This window comes from Cetorhinus maximus, chromosome 15 (genome assembly GCF_964194155.1).
Source record: "Cetorhinus maximus chromosome 15, sCetMax3.hap1.1, whole genome shotgun sequence".
NCBI classification, from domain to species: Eukaryota; Metazoa; Chordata; class Chondrichthyes; order Lamniformes; family Cetorhinidae; genus Cetorhinus; species Cetorhinus maximus.
Window position 1 is genome coordinate 85,228,838 of NC_135893.1, and position 26,824 is coordinate 85,255,661.

Sequence of the window (26,824 nt, forward strand, 5' to 3'; positions counted from 1 at the left end):
GATGGGGGTCAATTGAAGCATTCAAAACGGAATTAGACTTATCTGAAAAGGAAGAATGTGTAGGGTTACGGGGGAGAATGGCACCAAGTGAATTGTTCATTTGGAGAGCTGGTGCAGACATGATGGTCAAATGGCCACCTCCTGCTGTGTGTGTATATGTTGCGTGAAGGGATTTCTATTAAAATTGGTGCATGTGACTAAAATGTTGTTGCTGTAGCAACACCTATAGCTGGCCAGCGATTTCTATTGGATGACACAAGATTATAGTAATAGTGCTAAACAACGCCATGTAAATATCCTCACTGCTAAAAACAGGCCCTTCAATGAACATTAACTTATTATGCCAAAAAATAACAGTACAATCACAATAAAGCAGTTAATTGTGTTGCTCGACACTGCACTTTACTGAAATCTTAGTGACACTTCCAGTTAGCAGAGGCTAGGTTCTCTGCATTCTTCTGTGCCCAATCATGTGACGTGGCCAGGTGATGGCTACTATAGTCGAAGTTTTGTTCTCTCAAGTTCTTGCAAAAAAAAATTGTTCTCAGTTGTGGGTGTCACTGGCTGGGCCAGCATTTATTGCCCATCCTGAATTTGCCTTGAGAAGTTTGGAGTCTGCTGCCTTTTTGAATCACTGCAGCCCATGCAGTGTAGGTACACCCGCAGTGCTGTTAGGAAGGGAGTCCCAGGATTTTGACCCAGCAGCAGCGAAGGAACGACAATGCAGTTCCAAGACAGGATGGTGTCAACCATGTGGGTGTACTTGCAGCTGGTGTGTTCCCATGTGCCCACTGCCCTTGTTCTGCTAGGTGGTAGAGGTCACTAGTTTGGAAGATGCTGTTGAAGGAGGGTTGGTGAGTTACTACAGAGCATCATGTAGATGGTACGCATCGGTGTCACTGTGAGCAAGTGGTGGAAGCTGTGAATGTTTTAAGGTGTTGGATGCGGACTGCTTTGTCTTGGATGGTTTTGAGCTTTGAGTATTGTTGTAGCTGTGCCTAAGGTTTCTGTTGGAAAAAATGAAAACCCTCTGACTGTGGAAGGAAAATTGACCCTGGAAACAAAAATTTTGGCGTTGACCAATCTGACCTGCATTGGCGGTTAGCAATTTATAATAGGCTTCAGGTACTGGTCTGAAGTCAACCAGTGCAAAGGGTAGGTTTAAGTATAGGAAAGCAATGCTGTCCGGATATGACAAGGTGAGCATCTCGGAGTTAAAAAAGACTACTCTTTCCTGGATTAAACGCAGATCAAAATCCCCTTCTGCATTGTTGCCTGATGGTGAAACTTGTTGATTGTGAATCTCCTTTAGTTTCTTTTCTAGTTAAGTGAAAGTCCATTATCACCGTCTTGAAAAAAATGATCGGGAGAGAAGCCCATCTGGTGTCATTATATGTTACCTTTAATCAGATTTTTTGTAGTGCTCTGCACTGTACGTTCATCTCTCTTGTTTGGTGATTGAACCCTCAAGCATTTTGATAGATGGTGTCATCGTACTGAGCACAATTGGGTTGTGTCTCTTGCTACAAATACAAAGAGCAGAATAGACATAATTATACAGTGACAATGAGTATAACTGCACGAGTATAACTGGGTCAAAACTTCCTCAGTTGTTCATGAGACTGAATCTGACAATGCCGAGATAAACTGGGCCAAGGCAAGAAAATGTTCCACATTGTGTGTTGATGCCGTGCTCAGGCTGCACTTTGCTTTGGGTTGGATCAAGATCTGAGTCAAGCAGCTGGGGAGGGTTGGACTGCTGGGGGGAGTTCAGCAAGGGTGATGGGAGGGCACAGTAAGACCATAAGACCGTAGCCTTTTATGTGGCACCTTATCAAATATCTTCCAGAAATCCAAATACACTACACCTTTCGGTTTCCCTTTATCGAATCTGCTTGTTATATCCTCAAAAAACTCTAGCAAATTTGTCAAACATGATTTCCCTTTCACAAAACCATGTTGACTCTGAGAGGGGAGGGAAGAGGAGAGTACAGTGAGACACTCATGAAGTGTGTCCCAACTGCTCGTAGCCTTTCCAATCAGCCTAGCAGAGATTGGGGATTCTCCGGGGAGTATCATGATGGTAAATTATCTTGCCGCATCTGTGGTCTGCCAGCTTAATATGCCACTACCAAATCTTGGTCCACTGTCCAAACTGGGAGTGGCTAAATTGGAATGAGTTTCAATGGGTCAGTTTATTGAGACCAGCAGACTCATACCTAATGAAGTGAAGAGTATGATGTAATACTTTCCATTTGTCTGAATGAGTGCACTCAAGAAACTCAACAATCTCCAAGACAAAGCAGCCCACTGGATTGGCATCCCATCCACCATCTTAAACATTCACTCCCTCCACCACTGGCACACAGTGGCAGCAATGTGTACCATCTGCAAGATGCACTGCAACAACATGCCAACCTCCCTTCAACAGCACATTCCAAACCCATGACCTTTACCACAGAGAAGGACAAGCGTAGCAAGCATACCACCTGCAAGTTCCCCTCCAAATCACACCATTCTATATTGCTGTTCCTTCACTGTCACTGGGTCAAAATCCTGGGACTCCCTCCCTGTCAGCATTGTGGGTGTACCTACACCACACGGACCACAGCAGTTCAAGGAGGTGGCTCAGCGCCACCTTTTCGGGGCTGTTGGGAATGGGCAATAAATGCTGGCCCAGCCAGTAACGCCCACATCCTGTGAAAGCGTTAAAACAAAATGCTCCTTCATAGCCCCAGATTAATCCTCGGGTCACAGTAATTCATCCCAAAACCATCAGCAGCAGGATATAATTCTGAAACTGATGGGCAGGTACAAGGGGATATTACCAGATAATATTCGGTGCAGGAGGGCCTTTGAGTTTTCTGGTCCTAGTTTCCCATTATTCTGCTTTCTGATTATATTTAACTACATGATAGTGAGAGTAGGATCAGCAGAGCAAACTTTCACAGCATCTGTCAGAGGCCACACACAAACTGAAAACCTCCCCTAAGAAGCATGTGTTTTAAAAACTCATGGTGGGGATGGGGGGGTCTCTGATTTTAATTCTGTAACTCACTCAGATCCCATTCAGTTGCACAGTCTCAAATACACAATTCAGCAGGAACCTGCTTTCTCTCATTCTGTAACCTCTCTGTACAGAGCTCTTTACAAACAGGGGCTAGATTCACTTGGGCTCTCACTCGTACTGCACTTACTAAAGTTACGTGCTGGTTTTTATTTCTGTATTTTCTGTTGAACTCCAGTGCAAGGTCTTTGAAAGCTCGGCTCTTCTGCTCTTCATTAAGCTGTGGGCAGTGGACAGAAAATAGTCAGATAGAGAAGGGAAAGTTGGAGGGACAAATTGAGAAAAGAAAGACTTGCATTTTGATGGCACCTTTCACAACCACCGGACATCCTAAAGTACTTTAAAGCCAATTAAGCACTTTTTGTTGTGTAGTCACTATTGTAATGTAGGAAACATGGCAGCCAGTTTGCGCAGAGCAAGCTCCCACACACAATTTGCCAATGACCAAATAATCTGTTTAGTGATATTTGAGAAATAAATATTAGCCCAAGACATCAGGGTGAACACCTTTACTATTCCTCAAACCTGTGCCTTCTACATCCACCCGTGGGGGCAGACAGGCCCTTGGTTTAATGTCTCAGCTGAAAGACTCGACCTCCAGCAGTGCAGCAGTCCCTCAGCGATGCTCACATCCTGTGAAAGAGACTTGGTCTTGATTTTTGTGTTCAGGTCTTTGGAGTGGGACCTGAACCCACAGCCTTCTGACCTGGAGGACAGTGTGCTACCCAATGAACCATGGCTGAAACTGGCGTTTATCAACCAGTGCCCTGGCATAACGAGGAGGATAGGCACAACTTAATGATGAGATACCTGATTGAGGGTAAGTGGAGGGTTATTTGACTCTGAAAAGGAAGGGCCTGCATTTATATAGCACCATTTGCCCCCTCAGGATGTCCCAAAGCTACACAGCCAATGAGCGACTTCTTGAAGCGCATCCACCACTTGCTGCCCAGAAAGATCCCAACAGTTAAAGAGCTAAATAAACTGTTAATCCATTTGCTTTTCTTGCAGGTGTTGGTTGAGGAAGGATTGTCAGATTGGACATGGTGGGGAGGGAGGGGAAGCCATTCCCTGGTCTTCCAGTGTCCCAACCAGTATTCTGTCCCCATGGGATCTTTACTTTCTGCCAGTATAGACAAACAAAGCCTCAATTTATAATACCACTCATAAAAGAATAATGCATTTCCAATTAAAAGGGTAATAATATCAACGTACAATGTTGCTGCTGTGATTTTGAACGGAATTAGCCTTTTGCATCAACCTGATGGTTTGCTGTAGAAAGATAAAGACAGGTGAGATATGGAGGTTGCAACTATTAACCTTTGTTACACATTTTCACAAGTTCAGTACTCACCCCTTAAATCACCCAAGTCAGGCAAATGGCACTAACCAATTTCCATTTACTGTTATTGTCAATTACAGCATGTTAAGCGTAGCAATAGTTTCAGGCAGCACTGGTTATGTTGCTAGACTAGTGGGACAGGGGTTGGGGCCAGTAATCCAGAAAAGGTGAATTTGAATACAGTTTAGGAAAAAGAAATTGGAAGTTTAAAAAAAAACTTGGATCAATAGAAATGACCATGAAGCTGTTGGATTCTTGTCAAACCCAACTGGTTCACTGTTGTCCCTCGGGGAAGGAAAACTGCTGTCCTTGTCTGGCCTGGAACTATATGTGACTCCAGTCTCACTCAATGTGATTGATTTAAGGGGCCTAGCAAGTCACTCCATTGCACCCTCATCTTCGAGCCAACGAGGGATAAGCAATAAATGGTGGCATTGCCAGCAGCGCCCACATCCTGAGAATGAAAATTTTTTAAAAATTCACAACAGTGGTATAATTTTAAAGGGGCTCAGGCACAAAGACACCTGGGAGTTCACATGCACAAATCTTTAGAGGTGCCAAGAATATATGGGATCCGTAGCGATATAAACAGATGCATCAAGTACTAAAGCAAGGAATTTGTGGTAAACCTTTTATAAAACACTGGTTGAGCTCCAGCTGGACTATTGCTGTCAAATCTGGGTACCACACTTTAGGAAGGCATGAAGGCCTGGGAGAGGATGCGAAGGAGGCTTACTGGAATGATGAGCAGGGATGAGGGACTTCAGTATGGGGAGAGATTGGAGAAGCTGGGATCATTCTCCTTAGAGCAGAGAAGACCAAGGATAGATTTAACAGAGGTGTTCAAAGTTAAGAGGGATTTTGCTAAAGTAATTAAGGGGAAACTGTTCCCAGTGGCAGGGGGGGATGGGCAATAAATTCCAGACACAGCCCAAGAATTAATTAAAAAAGAACCCTGAGCGGCCCCAAAATTCCTTTTTCATTGAGCTTGTTTATTTTCTCTGTCCAAATTTGCTTTCTTTGGATGGCAATAGAAAAGACGTTGAAATAAACTGTCAGCAACTCACTACAAGGAGAATGGTGATGCTGATGCTGTATAGGGAGAAAATGATTATCAGCATTGATTGGAGCCATAGATCTGATTCCAAGCCAGTAGATTCTGCAATTAAAAATACACAAATCTCTTATTTAATCTTTGCTGTAACATATTAATCATCAACCAGAAATTGCTGAGCTTATGTTATCTTTTCATGGTAATTTATTTTGTTGTACTCCTCTGATCAGAGTTGTCACAGTTCCTGAAATTCCTGTACTTCCCAGGAACTCAGATCGGGAGCGGGTCAGGATAATGAGATGGCAGCCAGATGAATGCATCCATTTTGCACTCTCATCTGTCAATGGGCGGTGGTTAAAGCCAACCTGGAATGGTCATAATCAGAGACAGGGCAGAGGGGAAGCAGGAGCCAAGGAAGGAGGAATTGCATGTGACATACGGCACAGAAACAGGCCATTTGGCCCAACTAGTCCATGCTGGTATTTTATGCTCCACACAAGCCTCCTCCCATACTCTGTCTAATCCTATCAGCATTTTGCTGTGATATAACCTTAATTCATAGGACTTGTCAAATATATATTTTAACTTTTTTACTGCCAACTATATGGTATTTCATGATGTGCAAGGTTTCTTTAGGAACATAAGAACAGGAGGAGGCCATTTAGCCACTGGAGCTAATGAGGTTATGGCTGACCGAAGACCTAACTCCATATACCCACCTTTGCCTCATATCCTTTAATACCTTTTAGTTAACAAAAACATATCCATCTTGGATTTAAAATTAATAATTGATTAATCATGAATTACAATTTTCAGAAGAGAATTCCAAACTTTTACCACCTTTTCTGTGTAGATGTGTGTCCTGATTTCACTCCTGAAAAGTATGGCTCTAGTTTTTAAACTATGCCCCAAAGTCCCAGACACCCCAACCAGCTGAAATAGTTACTCCCAATCTACCCTAGCTATTTCCTTTAATATCTTGAAAACTTTTATCAAACCACCCCCCCTAACTTTCTGAATTTCAGGGAATACAACCTTAGTTTGTGTAATCTCTCCTTTGTAGCTTAACCCTTGAAGTCCAGATATCATTCTGGTAAACCTGCTCTGCACTCCCTCAGGCTAATACTGTATATCCTTTCTATGGTGTGATGTCTAGAACTGCTTGCATACTCCACGTGTGACCTTACCAGGGTTTTGTACAGCTGAGGTATGAATTCTGCCCTCTTGTATTACATTCCTCTAGATATATTCCATCAGCCTTTTCGATTACCTGTTTGTGATATTATAATGATCTATGTACATGGAACCCCCCTGCTCCCCAACCCTGTAACCAAATCCCTTTGGACCTCCACTATTTCTGGCTTTATCATTTAGAAAGTACTCTGTTCTATCCATTTTAGGTCCACAGGGGATGACCTCACATTTGCCCACATTGGTTACATGGCTTTCTATTCCATCATCTTAAGTCGTCAATGAATAAAGTGAATAGTTGAGGACCCAACACAGAGACTCTTGCAGGACATCACTCGTCACATCCTGCTAATTAGAATACCTGCCCTTTATCCCTACTCTCTGTCTCCTTCCACTCTGCCAATTTTCTAACCAGGTCTTTGATTCAATTTCACCTACTGTCTGTCCCCACCCACCCACCCACTTGCCACAGTTATGCCCATTCACTTAATCTGTACAAATGTTTCCAAATGTGCACAAGATGGTGCAATGATTATACAATGTGTTATTGCAATGGTATCCTGTGCACTGACACCAGCTAAGCCTGTGTAACTGACCTTTGACCACCAGCATTGTACCATTTCCTGTTTGTTTGGACTTGGCTGAAGAGGATCCCTGGAAGGCTACGCCACAATAATACATGCCACTGTCAGTTTTGGTCACTTGTTGAATTCTCAAGGAGGCGTTACCTCCGGAACTTGAACCGGACAGAGTAAACCTCTGGTTAGTCATTGTGTTTGAACAGGCTCCCGAACACAAATTTATCGTTTTGTCCGTGTTGATCCTGAACCACAGCACTTTAGCATTACCCTTGCAATTGATAGGAGTGAAATTGCAGCTGATGGTTATGCTGTTGTTCAAGTGTCCTTCAATAAAAGGTTCTTGGTTGATGGTTACAGTACATTCTTGAGCAGCAAAGCCTGTTGAGATTACACATTGTTATTTCATTCTACCTTTCCTTGCAGCTGAATATTAAATGTTAAACATGGCATAAAATGTTGAACATGGCATGAGAAAAGATCATTCAGCCCATTCTGCCTTGGGCTGATATGTGGTGCAAATGTCACTTGCCACTTAAGTGCTGGGGAATGACCAAATGAAAGAGAATCTCACCATCTCCCATTCATATTCACTGTATTACCACTGTTGAATCCTCCATCAACATTGAGGGGGTTATTGTTGACAAGAAACTCAAATGAACCAGTCACATGAACACTGTGGCTACAAGAACAGGTCAGAGACTGGGTATTATGTGCTGAGTTACCTACGTCCTGACTCCCCAAAGCTTTTCCACCATCTGTAAAGGCACAAGTCAGGAGTGAGATGATATCCTCTCCACTTGAACTTCTGATAGCTAGGTGGTGAAGTAGGAAATCAAATGCCAGTCTTTTACTTAAAACTAGATTTATTTACAGAATGCAACACCCACTGTCCCAGGAGTTTCTCTTTACATATTTTTAAATTAGCATTTGGTCAGTTTTGCAGACACAGTCTTCAAATGGGTTTGCAGTTCCATCTTTCAGGATGATGGGTCAAAGAGTTCGCATATTCCAAAGCTCAGGTCTGAGAATTGTGCAGATCACATTACACTTTTGGCTTGCTGACTTGACATTTACAGCTGCCACTTTCTTGGCTTCTGCTTGGTACTAGGGTTTGAGAGGAGCCCTCACCGCTTGTGCACAGATTCAAGAGTTTAACTCAGCCCAGCCTGCCTCCAGAACACCACAATTTTCACTTTGCTCCTCTCACCGCCTCAGCAAAGCAAGTCTCTCTATATATTCTTTTAGTAAAACAAAAACCAGTAAATGAAAGGGAATGACACCCAGTTGGGCACTGTAACTAAAATAAAAGGTCAAAGGAAACTTGATTAACTAAACCAAAATATAATTTCCAGGGGTGATGATGCACTCTAGCCCCCACAGCACCAGTCTCTCTATATGGACTCTATTGAAGAACAAATTTTTAAAAATTCAGTAAATCGGAGGGGGTGACAGCCCCTAGTGGGGCATTGTAACTAAAACAAAAAGGTGAAAGGAAATTTACAAAATCAAATCAAAATGTCATTTTCGGGGGTGATGATGCATCCCAGTCCCCGCAGTGCCAGTCTCTCTATATATGTGCTCAAGGTACTTAATCAATGCCCTCCACCTGTATATCCTTAACTTTAATAATACAATTAGCATACCATTAACAAAGACACTTAACACCATCCAGGAGAAAACAACCTGCTTGATCAGCACTTCATCCATCACCTTAAACATTCACTCCCTTCACCACCACACATAGTAGCAATAGTGTGTACTATCTACAAGATGACCAAACTATGGTACATTAGTTACTATACTGCAGCAACTCGCCAAGGCTCCTTCGAGAGCACCTTCCAAACCTGCGACCCTTACCACTTAAAAGAACAAGAGCAGCAGATAACAACTTGTATTTATATATCCCCTTTAAAATATTGAAACATTTCAAGGTGCTTCACAGAAATATTATAAAACGAAGCATGACACTAAGCCACATAATGGCAATATTAGGTCAGGTGACCCAAAACCTTGATCAAAGAGGTAGGTTTGAAGAAGTGTCTTAAAGGAGGAGTGTGAGGAGAGTGAGACTTGGAGAGGTGTAGGGAGGGAATTCCAAAGCTTGGGCCTAGGCAACTGAAGGCACGGCTACCGATGGTGGAGAAATTATATAGGGAATGCTCAGAAGTCCGGAATTAAAGGAATGAAGATATCTTGGAGGGTTGGAGGAGATTACAGAGATAGGGAGGAGCAGGGCCACAGAGGGAGTTGAAAACAAGGAAGAGAATTTTAAAATCAAGGCATTGCTTGACCAGGAGCCAAAGTAAGTCTAGGAGCACAGGGATGATAGGGAACAGGAATTAGTGAGAGTTAAGACACAGGCAGCTGAGTTTTGGATGACCTCCATTTTACAGAGAGTAGAATGTGGCAGACCAGCAAGAAGCGTATTGGAGTAGTTGAGTCTAGAGGTCAAGGAATAAAAGTAATTTTTTTTTGAGGGCTCTTCTTCAGATTTTCTGGAGGGCTATTTTTTCATTCTCACTAACCCCTTTATTAGATGATGCAGTCACGTGGTAACATTACCTTCTGTATTTGTGTTGACATGGGCTATTTGGACTCGCACAGAAGCAGAATTAGAAGAATTCCTCAATACCCTCCTTAGTCACCCCTTCATTAAACTTAAAGCCGCAACACACACACCATATTAATTTCCTAGACACCACAGTATTTAAAAAGGCACAAACAAACAACAAGCATTAGCTAGCAACAGAAGTTTTTTTTCCCCCAAAATAACTGACACACATTTCTACACACAAAAAGCCATCACCCTGATCACGCCTTCTGTGACCTGGTGAGGTCACACCTGATTTATTTTCATTGCTTACGCACAAAGCTGGAAGATTTTTAACCAGGCAGTTACTACCCTTTATACTACATCTCAGATCTCAATCTTAGATTTAAATTTTACAATTGATCTAGCATCAAGTGCTGTTTGTGGAAGAGAGTTCCAAACTTCTGTTGCCCTTTGTGTGTAGAAACGTTTCCTAATTTCACTCCTGAAAGTTCTGGTTCTAACTTTTAGATTATGGTCCCTAGTCCTAGACTCCCCTAAATTAATTGATCATTTGTCCCATTCCATTTCCTTCATTAAAACAGTGACTACACTTAAAGTATTTCATTGACTGTAGAGCTCTTGGGATGCCCTGAGATCATAAAAAGCACTACAAAATTGCAGTTCTTCACTACTATTTGGGATCTTAGTATATGCAAAATGGTTGCATGTTGTGTCTAGCGCAGTCACTGCACCACAAGTAATTCACGGTATGTGAAATGCTTTGAAATGTGAGAACAAATGCAAATCTTTATGAAATAAAATTGTTCAGTATTAAATTATTCAATTAATGCAGCGTGCATTATAATAGCATCCACCACATTTTTTCCATACAGTATCTCCTGAACTTACGCAGCCTTAAGCTAGAGCCTCCAGATTAATTTGCAAGGAATTCAGTACCTCAGTGACTTGCAAGTTTTTCTGGCTCCCAGTTAGCTGAGTATTCCTTCATTAGCAGATTTGAAACTTTTCTCTCACCTCCTCAGCCTCTCCCACTCTTTGCAGCTTCCCCACCTTGCAGCCTGTCTCCCCTTCCGCACTCCTTCCCCTTCGCAACTTTTCCACACTCCTGCAAGCTCTCCCCATCCCTGCAGTGCCTCCTCCCCCTGCAGCCTCCCCTCCCTCCCCCCTGCAGCCTCTGTTACCCCACCAACAGCCTCCTCCCTCCCCCCTGCAGCCTCTGTTACCCCACCAACAGCCTCTCTCCCTTCCCCATCCCCCCCGCTGCAGCCTCATTTACCCCTCCGCCTTGCAAAAGTAATTGGTCAGTTGTTAAGTGTGTGGGACATCCTGAGGAAATGGAAGGTGCTATCTAACTCCAAATACCCATGTGGCTATTCAAAAGGCATTTGGCAAAGTTCCTTGTGCAAGGCTGGGAAGGAAGAAGGAGAATTTACATGATTACTGAAATGACAAATGTAAAATGCACTGGAAGGAAAAGGGTAACCAGTGCTGTTCCCCAAGATGTGTCCTGGGATCCTTATAGGGAAAATCTCCTGGGACGCTCTGGGAAATCTTCAGAGACCCCAAACTATTCACTATATTTAGGTAGCTGAAAAATAAAAGGATTTAAAATTGATTATTGATCATATTTGTGAAGCAATTATTAACAAGCTAACACTGGGATATATCTAAAAAGGATATTAGAGTATAAATCGGAACAAGTTACACTGACAGGGCAGAGGGTCAATGCTGACGCCACTTCTCATCTATGGCATACTGTTTTGGTCAACCTACCTCAAAAATGATAGAGCTATATTACTAAGGGTTCAAAGAAAAGCAACTCTATGATTCTAGGTTTTAATGGGCTAGATTATGAAGAAAGACTCTAGTGGCTAAACTTACTTTCACTGGTGGGAAGGTGGCTTTATTCTTCATTCATGGGATGTGAGTGTTGTTGACAAGGCCAGCATTTATTGCCCATCCCTAATTTCCCCTTTAAAAGGTGGCGGTGAGCCACCTTCTTGAAATGCTGTGGTCCACCCATAGTGCTGCTAGGGAGGGAGTTCCAGGATTTTGATTCAGCAACGTTGAAGGAATGGAGAGATATTTCCAAGTCAAGATGGTCTGTGACTGGAGAGGAACTTGCAGGTGGTGGTGTTCCCAGATGTCTGCTGCCCTTGTTTGTCTAGGTAATAGAGGTTATGGATTTTGAAGGTGCTGTTGAAGGAGCCTTGGTGAGTTGTTGCTTCTTGTTGCCACTCTGCACAGGTAATAGAGAGAGTGAATGTTTAAGATTGAGGGTGGCTGCTTTGTCTTGGATGCCGTTGAACTTCTTTAGCGTTGGCAAGTGGAGAGTGTCCCATCACACTCCTGACCTGTGCATTGTAGTTGATGAACAGACTTTGGGAATCAGGCAGCAGAATTCCCAGCCTCTGACCTGTTCTTCTAGCCACAATATCTAAATGGCTGGTCTAATTAAGTTTCTAGTCAATGGTAACCCCCCACAATGTTGATGGTAGGGGTTTCAGCAATAGTTATGCTGTTGAAAATCATGGGAACGTGGTTGAATTCTCTCTTGTTGGAAATGTTCATTGCCTGGAACTTGTGTAGTGCAAATGTTACTTGCCGCTTTTCAGTCCAAGCCTGAATGTTGTCCATGTCTTGCTGCATGCTTGTGGGCATGGATTGCTTCAGTGTCTAAGGAGTCACGAATGGTGCTGAACATTCTGCAATCATCAGTGAACCTTCTTCTGACCTTATGATGAAGGTGAATGTCATTGAAAAAGCAGCTGAAGGTGGTTGGACTTAAGACACCACCCTGAGAAACTCCTGCAGCGATGTCCTGGGGTGTAGATGATTTCTAACAACCACCACCTTTGTGCTTGGTATGACTCCACCCAGTAGAGTTTTCCCCTAATTTACATTAACTTCAATTTTGCTAGGTCTCCTTGATGCCACACCTGGCCTTGAGGTCAAGGGCAATCAATCTCACCTCACCTCTGGAGTTCAGCTCTTTTGTCCATGTTTGGACCAATGCTAAATGAGGTATAAGTGGCCCTGGCGGAACCCAAACCGAACATCAATGAGCAGGTTATTGCTTAGTAAGTGCGGCTTGATAGCACTGTCTGTGAGACATCTTCCATCACTTTGCTAATGATCAAGAGTAGATTGATGGGGAGGTAATTGGCCAGATTGGATTTGTCCTGCTTTTTGCGGACAGAACTTATCTAGACAATTTTCCACGTTGTTGGGCAGATGCCAGTGTTAGCTTGACTAGGGGTAGGGCTAGTTCCAGAGGTTCTTCAGTACTGCAGCCAGGAGGTTGTTGAGACCCATAACCTTTGTTGTGTCTGTCACGTTTCTTGATATCAGATGGAATGGATTGAATTGTCTGAACCACTATACTGTGGTTGTTGGGAGATATGACAGATCTTGACAACAAACATATAGAAAAGGATGAATAAGCAAGTCACTAAATGTGGATAGTGAATCATGATTACAGAACTCACAGCCCTTAAGGTGAGAGATGTGGGGAGATTTTCTCCACAGGAGACTAGAAATGTAGAATAAACCTCCTTTAAAAAGGAGCTGATTGATATCTATTGAGGAGAAACTGGAAGATTGTAGAGAAAAAAAGTTTCATTTGTGTGGAACTTGGTGTCACTTGAAGTAGGAAATCTGCAGGTTGGGGAAGGGAATCCACAATGGGATAATCATTCATGGTGAAGGAGGGGCTGAAGAGGCTGAATGGCCTTTTCATTGTTCTTATTGTTCATTATAACCTCTGGCTGTCATCTCACCTCCTGTGCTCCTCACTCTTGGTGACCCTTTGGTGGGAGATGTCAGATGAGGTCCAATTGATGTTGGGTTGCACCATCTCCTACATTGAGTCAGAGAAGTTAGCCCGTGAGTCTGTCTCTCTGCTGATGGTGCTGGATGTGATGGGCTGTCCCTGTATAATATCCAAGTCTTGCGTGGGGCGAGGGTTTGGGGGGGCCTCCAGTCAGACCAAGACGTAAACCAATGATATATTTTAAATGGAATTCCTACAAACATTTGCCACTCAGGATAAGGGAGCACAATTTTAGTGGAAATTGGTTTTATTTATCAGTTGAGTACAGAAGTATTAGAGAAGTGAGCCAGTCACTTATGGGGAGGCAATGGCGGAGTGGTATTGTTGCTGGGCTAGTAATCTAGAGACCCAGGGCAATGCTCTGGGGACCTGGGTTCAAATCCAGTCACGGCAGATGGTGGAATTTGAATTCAATAAAAATCTGGAATAAGTCTTATGATGACCATGAAACCATTGTTGATTATTTCACCAATGTCGTTTAGGGAAGGAAATCTGCTGTCTATTTGTAACTCCAGACCCACAACAATGTGGTTGACTCTTAAATGCCCCCTGAACTAGGGAAAATAGGGATGGGTAATAAATGCTGGTCTGGCCAGCGATACCCACATCCCATGAACGAATAAAAAAAAAAGTCAGGTGTTAATCTTGCATGATACTATTAAGGGGCATGGTCTCCCTGGAAAACCATTTGACAAATCTTTTTTCTTTAGTTGACTACAAGTCCTCAACATAAGGACGCAATTGTCACTGAAATGCATCATTGTAACTTCTCCATTGTGATAAAGCCAATGTTTGTTGTAGCACTGTATCATGTAGATTCACAGATCCCAGTCTGTGCTGGGAGATGGAGAAGGAAGAAGAGGGATTAGATGAAGCAGGGTTCTTTCTCTTAATTGCTCACCAATGACCCACTACCAGCAGTGCGCACGCCCAATGAGGGTGGGGACCGGGCTCAGCTGTGATGCCCATCCCCTTCCTCTCTCCCTGACTACAACCAACTAGCTGGTGACACTTGCCGTCTAAACTCATGAGGGGAAAAAAATCTTGGGGAAGACTGTGTGGCATGAGTCGGTGCCATCAGGAGAGGGGGAAAGTGGAATTTTACCAAGTGCTTCTTTCAGAAAGGCATTGATTTCATGTGATTAGAAGTTATGCAATCATACGAATAGCGGAATTGAGTTCCTGGCATTGAACTACATTCGTTTATAAATAGGCCAATGTTGGGCAATTGAGGAAGTGGGAGCATGTATCTGCAGAACTTCTAATTTTTAGTGACAATTATATCCAGTACATTTTTGCCAGATGTTAGTTTACTAGGCTCCTTCAGATAGCCAGCACAAGTGTGACAGGTCAAATAGACTCCTCCTGTGCAGTAACTATTCTGTGACTCTGGGAATAACCCAATTGGACTTCAGTGATTTCTCCTGAAGAAAAGCCCCTGTCCCAGATTTCTCATTATTTCATATTTTAGTTATTGTTTTTATAGCAAATTTTGTCCTACTTTTTGCCTTTTGTTGATGAAAGTTTTTGAGAGATATTTTTTGTCCTCGCTAAACACCAGTAATTCACAAATAGCCAGCTCCTGGTCAAATATTTTTGTTCCGGAAATTATTCCATTCACCTGGTTAGAAACCATTTAAAGACGTTTCTCATCGTATTTTTAAAAAAATAAGTAACAAGAGAACTACCGATAGTCTTATTTGCAGAAACGCAGCCCTGAGAGAGCTGGCTCTTTTTACTGTGAAGTAAAAACCACAATTATGACTTAAATTGTGCTTAATCCCTGCCAACAGCAACAACTTTACACCAAAAATATACTTTAGTTGTTGCCCCACTACTTACCCAAAAAAGGTGGATTGGAGCTTAGAGTAAAAATAAAGGGACGTTTAAATAGACCCTTACAAACTCTCTCAGAAATATTCCAAAGCACTTCATGTAAGATGTATTATTATTTTGTGTCGTTACTGTTCTAGTGTAGGAAAATGTGACATCTATTTTGGATACAGGAAGATCTCATTGGTAAAAATAATCATTTCATTTGTTTTTAGTGATGTTGATTAAGGCACTAGGAAAACTCCCTGCCCTAAGATCCTTTATATCCACCTGAACAGGCAGAAGAGACCAAGCTTAATATCTCATCTGAAAGACAGCACCTCCAACAGAGCTGGTATAGTATGTGTCAAATACAGAGTAAAGCTCCCTCTACACTGTCCCATTAAACATTTCCAGGGCAGGTACAGCACAGGGTTAGAAACAGAGTAAAGCACCACTGTCCCATCAAACAGTCCCAGGGTTGCTATTAGAAGTTACAATGCAGAAATAAGCCATTCCACTCCTCCTTCCCCCCCCCACCCAACCCCAACCTACTGTGTTCCTCTATCCTTTTGTTCTTTGTATCTTCACCCAATCAATGTGGAACATTGTACTAGTTTCTGGACCATACAGTCCAGGAAGGTCGCAGGTCCAACTCCACCCCTCCCCCGCCACCTCAGGCTGCACTGAGTTAGTTGATACCAACGGAGGGACACTGTAGTACTGTAGGAACCAGCAACATCAATCCAAGTACCTGCTCCCAGGAACTCTTCATAACATTGAGCACAATTGGATTCAGCTTGTCAGTGATGCCTCTCATGGTTAATTTGCTGTTTCATATTCACTGTGTAAGCTCATATGTGTAAAGGGCGAGATATCTAAGGAATGTTGCAATCCATTCAATGCCCGTCCTGTCATAAGGCAGGCTCTTCATTGGGAGGGGCTGGGGCTGAAAAGTAGAGTAAAATGAGTTGAAGAGTTTCTCACCTGCTATGTGAAGGCCGGCAGTTTGAAGGTAAAGGAACAGAATCTTTCCAAATCTCATCAGAAGTACCATTGTTCAACCACTTCGAGCTGAATTTGAGAACTCTGCGTGCTTGTTCCTCGTTGGGAAATTATTTCCTTTCTGAAGCTGTAACTGCAGCATCACTGGGAGGGGAAGTTGTGTGAGAGCATGTGTATGAGTGGCAGTGTGTGTGCGTGTGTGTTTTCGTGTCCTTCTACAGACACTGCATAAGAACAATTAACTCAATGTTGCACAATGTGAAGACAGAGAGAATAAGGTTTGACTCATGTCATTAACTCTTGTGAGCCAGTGTATGTATCAGCTCACTGAGTCTATGTAGATTCTGCATATGGATTATGCATGTTTATGTGTGTACATAGGCTTTCACAATTGTTTGTGTGTGGATTATCAGTGTTATGTATGCATATAGATTCCATACCTGCAGATTGTATGGATTATATATCCTTTTGCATGTATAGATTCTCTATAGATTGTGTTCTGTACATAAACAGATTGAATGAATTGACTGTGTGTGTGGTTTTTGTGGCTGTCACATGCTGTGTTTGCAGACTTACAGTCACTTGGTGTGACTTGTGTTATAAACAAGCAAAGACATTTGCTGCTTACTTTCAACATTGTGTCTTATGGAAGTAAACCAATTTTAAAATTATTTACCCAGATGTTTTTTATTAAATTGATGTGCAGTCCCCAAGGTTTAAAAAGGACACCAGGTTCTGGAGCAGGAATTGGGCAGTGAACTTACCTCACTTTTCCCAATTTTTCCCTTCTTATCCCAGCAGTAGGTCTGTTCCTGGGACAAACGTTCCGCAGGATCCAACTCCCCTTCCCCTACCCACCCAATTATTCTTTTTATATATAAACACAGGCTGCTGGGAGGCAATTCCACTGTGGAGAATATCACAGTTGAGCCCAGTCATCACAAGACAAGAAGTTAATGGCAAAAACATTAAGATAAAAGCAAAAAACTGCGGATGCTGGAAATCCAAAACAAAAACAAAAATACCTTGAAAAACTCAGCAGGTCTGACAGCATCTGCGGAGAGGAACACAGTTAACGTTTCGAGTCCGAATGACCCTTCAACAGAACTAAGTAAAAATAGAAGAGAGGTGAAATGTAAGCTGGTTTAAGGGGGGGTGGGACAAGTAGAGCTGGATAGAGGGCCAGTGATAGGTGGAGATAACCAAAAGATGTCACAGACAAAAGGACAAAGAGGTGTTGAAGGTGGTGATATTATCTAAAGAATGTGCTAATTAAGGGTAGAAAGCAGGACAAGCAAGGTACAGATAACCCTAGTGGGGGTGGGGCGAAGGAATCGAAAAAGGCTAAAAGGTAGAGATAAAACAATGGATGGACGCAGGCTGGGTGACCGCTTTGCAGAACACCTTCGGTCTGTCTGCAAGCATTACCCAGACCTCCCTGTCGCTTGCCATTTCAACACTCCACCCTGCTCTCATGCCCACATGTCCATCCTTGGCTTGCTGCATTGTTCCAGTGAGGCTCAACGCAAACTGGAGGAACAGCACCTCATCTTCCGACTAGGCACTTTACAGCCTTCCGGACTGAATATTTAGTTCAACAATTTTAGATCATGAACTCTCTCCTCCATCCCCACCCCCTTTCCGATCCCCCCCTTTTTTTCCCAATAATTTATATAGATTTTTCTTTTCCCACCTATTTCCATTATTTTTAAATGTATTTCCATCCATTGTTTTATCTCTACCTTTTAGCCTTTTTCGATTCCTTCACCCCACCCCACCCCCACTAGGGCTATCTGTACCTTGCTCGTCCTGCTTTCTACCCTTAATTAGCACATACTTTAGATAATATCACCACCTTCAACACCTCTTTGTCCTTTCGTCTGTGACAGCTTTTGGTTATCTCCACCTATCACTGGCCCTCTATCCAGCTCTACTTGTCCCACCCCCCCTTAAACCAGCTTATATTTCACCTCTCTTCTATTTTTACTTAGTTCTGTTGAAGGGTCATTCGGACTCGAAACGTTAACTGTGTTCCTCTCTGCAGATGCTGGCAGACCTGCTGAGTTTTTCCAGGTATTTTTGTTTTTGTTTAAGAAGTTAATGGCAGCTGAGGAAGGCTATTCAGGCCATCTTAATACTATTCACCTAGAGAGACCCTACACTGCATGAGGGAAATATCTAGTTGTCTCTTAAAATCTCTTAAATGACTCCCAGATTTCTGCCCTCAGAGTCCATTCCACATGTTGACCACTCTTTGTGACTATCTCAGTCCTAAGTTTACCTTTGTACTAGTTTGACTGCATGGCCCGTATCCTACTCTCGGTTTAGTTTAGATTAAGTTACCTTGTTTCAGGACCCTTAACTAGCGTATTCCCCTCAGGCTCTTCCTTTTCAGGCTGAGAGGCCCAGAAGTGTCCAATCTTTCTTCATAACTCAGAACCCTCACACATGGGATCAGCCTCCTGACTCTCCTCTCCTAGCAAGATATTGTGTCTCCCAAGGTTGACTAGCTCATAGTGACCCTTGTTATCTATGATCACCAGTGAGGAATGGCAACTTTAGCGAGACTGGCATTTATAGAACTGTTTAAACTGAGCTGGGAGATAATCGGAAATGCTGGTTCATTTTTTAAAAAAAATTCATTAATGGGATGTGGGCGTCGTTGGTTAGGCCAACATTTATTGCCCATCCCTAATTGCCCTTGAGAAGGTGGTGGTGAGCTACCTTCTTGAACCGCTGCAGTCCATGTGGTTTAGGTACACCTACAGTGAAGGAATTCCAGGATTTTGACCCAAACATACCTGCTGTGATTTTTATTTTTTTTTTGTAGGTGGTAAGTGGGAGAGACCCTCGGAATATTTGGAAGTAACGGGAGAGACATGGGAAGAGCAAGCGGCCAGTTTCAGTAATGACGTGTTCAGCAAGGTGGGCTTTGCCATCGAATCCTTCACCCGGCTGCCATATTTGTGTGAAGGGGACCTCTACAATGACCACTATGTCCTGGATGATGTGGTGTTCATTCTTAAACCAGTTTAATGCTGGACTGCCCAGATGTTTCATAGCAAAAGAACAAGACTTAACAATTCCGATCACCTAGAATGGATTCGATTTTCTAATCTGTCAAATAATGTTAAAACACAACTTGTTTAAGTATGCTCGAATATTTTGTGAATTATTTGATAGAGTACAGTCTTTTATATATCCAACTCTGTCCTTCTTGCCCAAAGTTATTTCTGTTCCCCTGCCAAAAGGTTGTTCTTGGTTGCTGAAGTGTTTTCCCCATTTAATCCTCCCTCATCTCTTTCTGCTGTGACTGAGCAGAACACCCCATGCCTCTCACTCCTCAAAGCTTCATGTGTTGGTAAGGCGGTAGGTGGGATTACCTACTCTCCAGGGTTGGCCTGGTGTCTCCAGGAATTAAAGATTAATCACCCAGACAGTACTGTCAACAGAATGTGAGGAGGGGGGCAGTGGGGGTGTGCGGTGGTGGTGAACAAAATCATAGAAGCATCTGCAAAAGATAATTGTGATTTTCTCCCATTTTCTTTGAATACCTTTTTGTTTATTAATATTGGGAAGGCAGGAGATCATGTGAGGAAACCTCCAGGGATACCCAACCTAGAGGTGGCAACCCTAGGGGTCAGTGAAGATTTTGATGGTGCTTCCACTCATTCCAAGAGGCAGTTCTCTGCTGCCACAACATGGCAACAATGTCAGAACTGGAAAAATTCAGCCAGAAACGATCATTCAAAAGGACGTTCAGTCCTGTACCTCAGTATAACCACAATGGCTGGGCCAGTGCTGGCAATGAGTTTAATCTGAACCCAATGATGTGAATGATTTGTTGAAAACGTGCCTGATATTGTGTTATACCAGTGTGCTGCTTTACTCAAAAAGCTTTAAAACCTGATTCAACTGTAATGTACCTTCTGTAGGTTTTCACAGGAGGCGATGAATTATAATGGTTTGGGTTTAAATGGAATCGTTTAAACCATCTCAAATATTTCACAATGCCGGGTTTGACAATTTAACAAGCAGTCATCTGATTTTGTTACAAGAACTATATGTAAATGTTTAATATTTTACATTCCAAAGTTTGATTTTTTAATCTTGTAGGTTATTCACTTTGGAAAAATGTAGACACAGGCAGAGGTGGACAACAGGTGTCACCTGCAGGTGTAAGGGATGACCAAGTGTAGATTTCCTCTATTTGGTTCTTTATATATTCTGTCTTGCCTACCGTCGCTGGAATTGAAGAAGAATAAACTTTCCTTACATTTGAAGTTGTAATGTCTAATGCATAGTGTCATGATAGACTAATGACTAAAGTCGGAGCATGTGGTGTCAGGAGACAAGTAGCAGGATGGATTGTTAGCTGACTTCAAGACAGAAAGCAGCGGGTAGGGCTAAAGGCATATATTGAACGTGTCAGAAGGTGGGAAGTGGGGTCCTACAAGGACCAATTTTTCACAGTTTACAATTAGCAATTTAGACTTTGGAGTAAAAAAAAACACAATTTCTATATTTGTGAATATTAACAAGGGAAGGATAGTTAACACTGAGGAGAATTGCAACAAATTAAAGAAGACATTAATAAACTTGCAGAATGGGCACATAATCAGCAAATTAATTTCAACACAAATAATTGTGAGGAATCATATTTTATAAGAAAAATAAGGAGGTTCTGTTACAATCCCAGTTGAGACCAATAACACTTAAGAAATCCCCACTGAAGCCAATGGAAAGGAAATTGATGCACAAGATTTAACTTTGTAAAATGTTTACTGTAACAAACCAACTAAACTTCAAACATTAATAGGTGAAGGATATCTCAAATAAAAAGATAAATTTCACTTCAAATAGTCAATACAACAAAGATATACCTCATGTAGTTATAAGCACTCGTGCTACTTCCTGCACAAATATGCTACCATGATCTATCTCATAGCCTTTCCAACTAGGCCCTCATTTTGTAAGATCTCTCACTTCACTCTGTGGTAAGCAAAATGTCTTCTTCGCTACCACCTCTGGACCTGAAAAGTGCCCAGTCTATCTCAAATTACCCTAGAAGGGGAAAAGCATCTCAAAAGTTTGAACAACAGGTTAAGGAAGCCGTTTCACACTTCTATTATGTAGTGGCTCGACAAGAGATACTCTCCACCAACAGGATTCTGCCGTCAGTCAAAAAAGTCATTCTTCCTACCACACAATCAAGCAACATCATGTATGAATTTTGGTGCCAGTGCAATGCCAGGTATGAAGACCGTACACCCCTGTGATTGGCTAATGGGATCAAACAGCAGGTTCTTTCAGTTGTTCATAATAGGCAGTGTACAGAACATAATCAACCAGCCTGCACTTGCAAAGCCCAAAACAAATCTTTTATTATTGGATGTGATTCTGCAATTGGGCAGCACTTGTTGAACAATCCTGAGTGCACTAATAGCTACACTAATAACCAATTTAAGATAATCAATCAAGCAAGTAATGTGGCTCATTTACACTTGCTAGAAGCAATATACATTCCAATCGCAAGGATTGTTCTCTGCAAAAAAAACAGGAATATGTTAAAGCTTTGCATCTTTTTTGAACTGCCCAGGAGCTTGTGAAGCCGATAGTTTCATGTTGCCTTCTCTACGGCAATGCCTCGGCCAATCAAAGTTGACCTGATAACCCAGCACCCTTTTCTCCTGTAGTATAAATTGTTGTGATCATTTGAAATTTGACATTCTTGCATTTGTCCTGATGAGTGCAAGATGAAAAGGTTCAGCAACAGGTCTCTCTTTTCAGCAACATCCAAGTCAATTAAAAGGGCAACCTGGTCAAAATTCCAATGGATTCCAGGAGTGAGCTTTGGACCTGGAAAGAGCCCTGGTTTAGGTAACCCACCCTCAATGGGAACATTCAATCCTATGTCTCACCACTTCTCTCTTTCCCTCTTACCAATTCTCTATCTCTCTCTCTCTCTCCCTTACCAACTCTCCTCTCTCTCTATTCCTCTTTCTAAACCCCTCTCTGTCTTACCAACCGCCTCCTCTCTCTCTGTCCCCCTCTCTCCCTCTTACTAACTCTCCCTCTCTCTGTCTTACCAACTCTCTCTTGCTCTCTCCCCTGTTGGGGAAGGAAACAATTAAAGGAGCTCAATTGCCAATTGCTAATTATTAGTTAACAACCTAAGTACCCATTTGGTTGTATAAAAGGGATAACAGTCCGGTCCGACTGTTCGCGGCCGGGTGTCCCTGGAGAGGGAACACACTGTGTCCACCGGTACTATCGAGGCCTTCCATGCCTGGTGGGCACCGCAGGGACTGGGGTGGTTTATCAACCCCTCAAATCACATTTTAATTAGGACCATAAGAAGTAGGAGCAGAAGTAAGCCATTCAGCCCATCAAGTTTGCTCTGCCATTCAATGAGATCAAGGCTGATCTGATAATCCTCAACTCCACTTTCCTGCCTTTTCCCCATAACCTTTGATTCCGTTACTGATTAAAAATCTGTCTATCTCAGCCTTGAATATACTTAATGACCCAGCCTCTACAGCCCTCTGTGGTAAAGAATTCCACAGATTAGTTACCCTCAGAGAAGAAATTCCTCCTCATCTCTGCCTTAAATGGGTAACCCTTTTTCTCTTGAGATTATGCCCTCTGGTCCTAGACTCTCCCACAAGGGAAAACAACCTCTCAGCATCTGCCCTGTCAAGCCCCCTAAGAATCTTATGTTTCAATAAGGTCACCTCTCATTCTTCTATAATCCAATGAGTACAGGCCCAACCTACTCAACCTCTCCTCATAAGAAAATCCCTCCATACCCAGGATCAACCTAGTGAACCTTCTCTGGACTGCCTCCAATGCCAGTATATCTTTCCTTGGATAAGGGGACCTAAACTGTTCACACTATTCTAGGTGTGGTCTAACTAACGCCTTGTATAGTTTTAGCAAGACTTCCCTATTTTTATACTCTATTTCCTTTGAAATAAAGGTCAACATTCCATTTGCCTCCCTATTACCTGCTGAACTTATATGTTAGCTTTTTGGGATTCATATATGAGGACTCCCCGATCCCTCTGTGCTGCAGCTTTCTGCAGTCTTTCTTCATGTAAATAATATTGAGCTCCTCTATTCTTCTTGCCAAAATCCATAACCTCACATTTTCCCACATTATATTCCATCTGCCAAGTTTTTGCCCGTTCACTTAACCTGTCTATGTCCCTCTGTAGACTCTTTGTGTCATCCTCACCACTTGCCTTCCCACCTATTTTTGTGTCATCCGCAAACTTGGCGATAGTACATTCATTTCCCTCATTCAAGTCATTAATATATATTGTAAATAATTGTAGCCCCAGCACTGATCTCTGTGTCACTCCACCAGTTACTGGTTGCCATCCTGAAAATGCCCCCCTCATCCTAACTCTCTATCTTCTATTAGTTAGCCAATCCTCTACCCATGCTTAAATACTACCCCCAACACCATGGGCTGTTATCTTATTAAGTAGCCTTTTGTGCAGTACCTTATCGAACACCTTTTGGAAATCCAAATATATTACATCTGCTGGTTCCCCTGTATCTATCCTGCTTGTTACCTCCTCAAAGAATTCTAATAAAATTTGTCAGGTATGATTTCCCCTTCATGAAGCCATGCTGACTCTGCTTGATTACATTATGTTATAGGATGCAACCCATCAGGTCCAGGGGACTTATTGCCTTTAGCTCCATTAGTTTCCCTAATACTTTTTCCCTAGTGATAGTTATTGTATTTATTTCCTCACTGCCTTTTGCCCCTTGAATATTTAGTATTTTTGGAATGCTATTAGTATCTTCTACTGTGAAGACTGATGCTAAGTATTTATTCAGCTCCTCTGCCATTTCCTGGTTCCCCATTATTATTTGCCCAGCCTCATTCTCTAAGGGGCCTATGCTCACTTTGGCCTCTCTCTTCCTTTTTATACATTTAACGAAGCTCTTACTGTGCATTTTTATAATACTTGCTAGTTTACCCTCAAAGTTTATTTTCTCCCTCTTTATTATTTTTTTGGTCATCTTTTGTTGGTTTTTAAAACTTCCCCAATCCTCTGGATTACCACTAATCTATGCTACATTGTATGTTTTTTCTTTCAATTTGATATTATCCTTAACTTCCTTGGTTAACCATGGTTGGTGTATTCCCTTCCTAGAACCCTTCTTCCTCACTGGGATATATCTTTGTTGAGAGTCATCAACTATTTTCTTAAATGCCTGCCATTGTTCATCAACCATCTTTTCTGCTAAACTCCTTTCCTAGTCCACTCCAGCCAACTCTGCCCCTCATTCCTTTGTGATTACCCTTATTTAAGTTTAGCACAGTTGTTTCCAATCCACATTTCTCACTCTCAAACTGAATGCTAATTTCTACCATGTTATGGTCACTGTTTTCTAAGGGATCTTTTACTTCTCAGATTATTTATTAAACCTGCCTCTTTACACATTACCAGATCCAAAATAGCCTGATCCCTGTTCGATCAACAAGATATTGTTCTAGGAAACTGTCCCGAATACACACATCAATTCTTGCTCGTGGTTACCTCGGTCAATTTGATTTTTCCAAGCTACATGAAGATTAAAGTCAAACATGATTAATGTACTGCCTTTTTTACATGCCCTCACTATCCCCTGATTTATTCCCTGTAATACAGCATAGATACTGTTAGGGGGCTATAGACTACTCCCACCAGTGTCGTCTTCCCCATGTTATTTCTTACCTCCACCCATATGGACTCTACATCCTCCAACCCTTGTAAGTTTCTTTTGAGATTAGTTTTTCCTTTTGCAATACCCCTTTAAGGGGCTGCTTCTTACTTTGTCCCTTGTTGCCTTTAATTTAGTTTATTTGAGTACTCAAAGGAGTAAAAAGGATAACAGTCCGTCTAACTGTCTGCCCCGGCTACGTGCGCGGATGGGTGATCCTGGAGAGGGAGCATGGGGCGTCCGCCAGCACAGTTGAGGCCTTCTGTGCCTGGTGGGCACTGCGGGGTCTGTGGTGTTTTATCAGTGCTGGCAGTTAAGTTAATAGACTGTGCCAAGGCATCGAATATGGACAGACTTCTCGTTCTGACAGGAGTTAAATTTGCAGAAAGACACACGCTGCTAGAACAGATATCAGAAGCTCTAAAAAAAATCCTCGGAAGACCTTCCTTTCCGACAGCGTTCATGGCGCAAACGAGCCATTTGGCGGTTAGACAGAAAATGGAGGTTACAGTGTTAACGGGATGGCGAGATCGTTTAGAAACAGGAAGCAGGCATCAGTACGGAAGGAGATTTGTAACTAGGAACGATGAGGACAGAAACACCTTTGACAATTATGGCAGGAGAAAAGAATTGGGGAATTATAACAAAAGGATGAACCCCAGAAATGCCCAGGGTGTGGTCAATCAGTGTCTTAGATGTGATTCAAAATAAATTTATGCAATGAACTGTCCTAACTGACATGATAAGGTGTTTGAAATTAAACATAAGACAGAAGACTCAGAAGAAGAAGATGGAGATATTGACCAAAGAGAGGGCATTGTATTAGTTACAAGAAGTTTCAGCCTAGTGATGAATGCTTTGGTTGCAGAGTCCTTCAACTGTGCGGCGCTAGATAGCGGAAGCACATCTACAGTCTGTGGAATAGACTGGTTAAAATGCTACCTGGACTTTTAAATGACAAGGGCCGGAATAAGGTTAAAGAATTTGAGAGTTCCACCAGTTTTAGATTTGGAGATGATAATACCCTAAAATCTTTAAAACGGGTAGTGATTCCCTGTAAGATAGCTGGAGTCAATCATTTCATCAGTACGGACACAGTGTCTAGTGAAATACCGTTACTGTTGAGCAGGCCATCGATGAAGAAAGCACAAATGAAGCTGGACATGGAAAATGACAAGGTCATTGTATTTAGAAAACCTGTGGATGTACAATTTATGCAATCTGCACACTACTGTATTCCTTTTCTACTAAGAACTTTTCTACTAAGGAGGTTAAATAAGTGTTATTAGCGTCAGGGGACAGGAATTTAGAAGACAAAAAGCCAATTGTGTTAAAATTGCCTCAGCAGTTTACCCACCACTCTTCAGAAAGATTAAACATTTTGCAGGAGTAATGGATGGAGAGTACACTAAACTTATAGAGGAGATAAGCGATAGATGTGATATATGTAAGAAATACAGAAGGACACTGTCACGGCCGATAGTGAGTCTACCCTTAGTGAGGGAAGAATGTGATTGCACTGGAGAGGATGCAGTGGAGAATCACCAGAATGTTGCCTGGGCTGGAGCGTTTCAGCTATGAAGAGAGACTGGATAGGCTGGGGTTATTTTCCTTAGAGCAGAGAATGCTGAGGGGGGACCTGATAGAGGTGTACAAAATTATGAG

The 26,824-nt window shown here is 42.3% G+C and overlaps 2 protein-coding genes across 5 annotated transcripts in view; one reads left to right on the top strand and one right to left on the bottom strand.

Moving 5' to 3' along the window:
- Positions 1-20,721, top strand: part of mettl9 (methyltransferase 9, His-X-His N1-histidine) — a 38,461-nt gene extending 17,740 nt beyond the window's left edge. For 2 of the 4 annotated variants that reach the window (XM_078558838.1, XM_078558841.1), the window contains exon 5: positions 19,269-20,721. In XM_078558838.1, coding sequence (XP_078414964.1) covers positions 19,269-19,474 — 206 coding nt within the window. In that variant the 3' untranslated portion in view covers positions 19,475-20,721. The remainder of the gene's footprint in view (positions 1-19,268) is intronic. The other 2 variants (XM_078558839.1, XM_078558840.1) reach the window with 2 other exon arrangements.
- Positions 377-16,631, bottom strand: LOC144690929 (immunoglobulin superfamily member 6-like). The gene is made up of 6 exons (XM_078558842.1): positions 16,421-16,631; positions 7,251-7,613; positions 5,477-5,568; positions 4,283-4,339; positions 3,198-3,287; positions 377-1,523 (listed from the first exon to the last, which is right to left on the bottom strand). The coding sequence occupies exons 1-6, from the start codon at positions 16,488-16,490 to the stop codon at positions 1,467-1,469; spliced, it is 729 nt and encodes a 242-aa protein (XP_078414968.1). The 5' UTR covers positions 16,491-16,631; the 3' UTR covers positions 377-1,466.
- Positions 20,722-26,824: the final 6,103 nt, after the last annotated feature.

What these genes read in the sequence shown, in the direction of transcription:
- LOC144690929 (XM_078558842.1), bottom strand. Translation starts at nt 16,490, where the DNA reads ATGGTACTTCTGATGAGATTTGGAAAGATTCTGTTCCTTTACCTTCAA. An exon ending in TGCCGGCCTTCACATAGCAG is followed by an intron (nt 7,614 to 16,420) that starts GTGAGAAACTCT and finishes TAATCTCAACAG; the next exon opens with GCTTTGCTGCTCAAGAATGT. An exon ending in TACAATGCTGGTGGTCAAAG is followed by an intron (nt 5,569 to 7,250) that starts GTCAGTTACACA and finishes TTTTAATTGCAG; the next exon opens with AATCTACTGGCTTGGAATCA.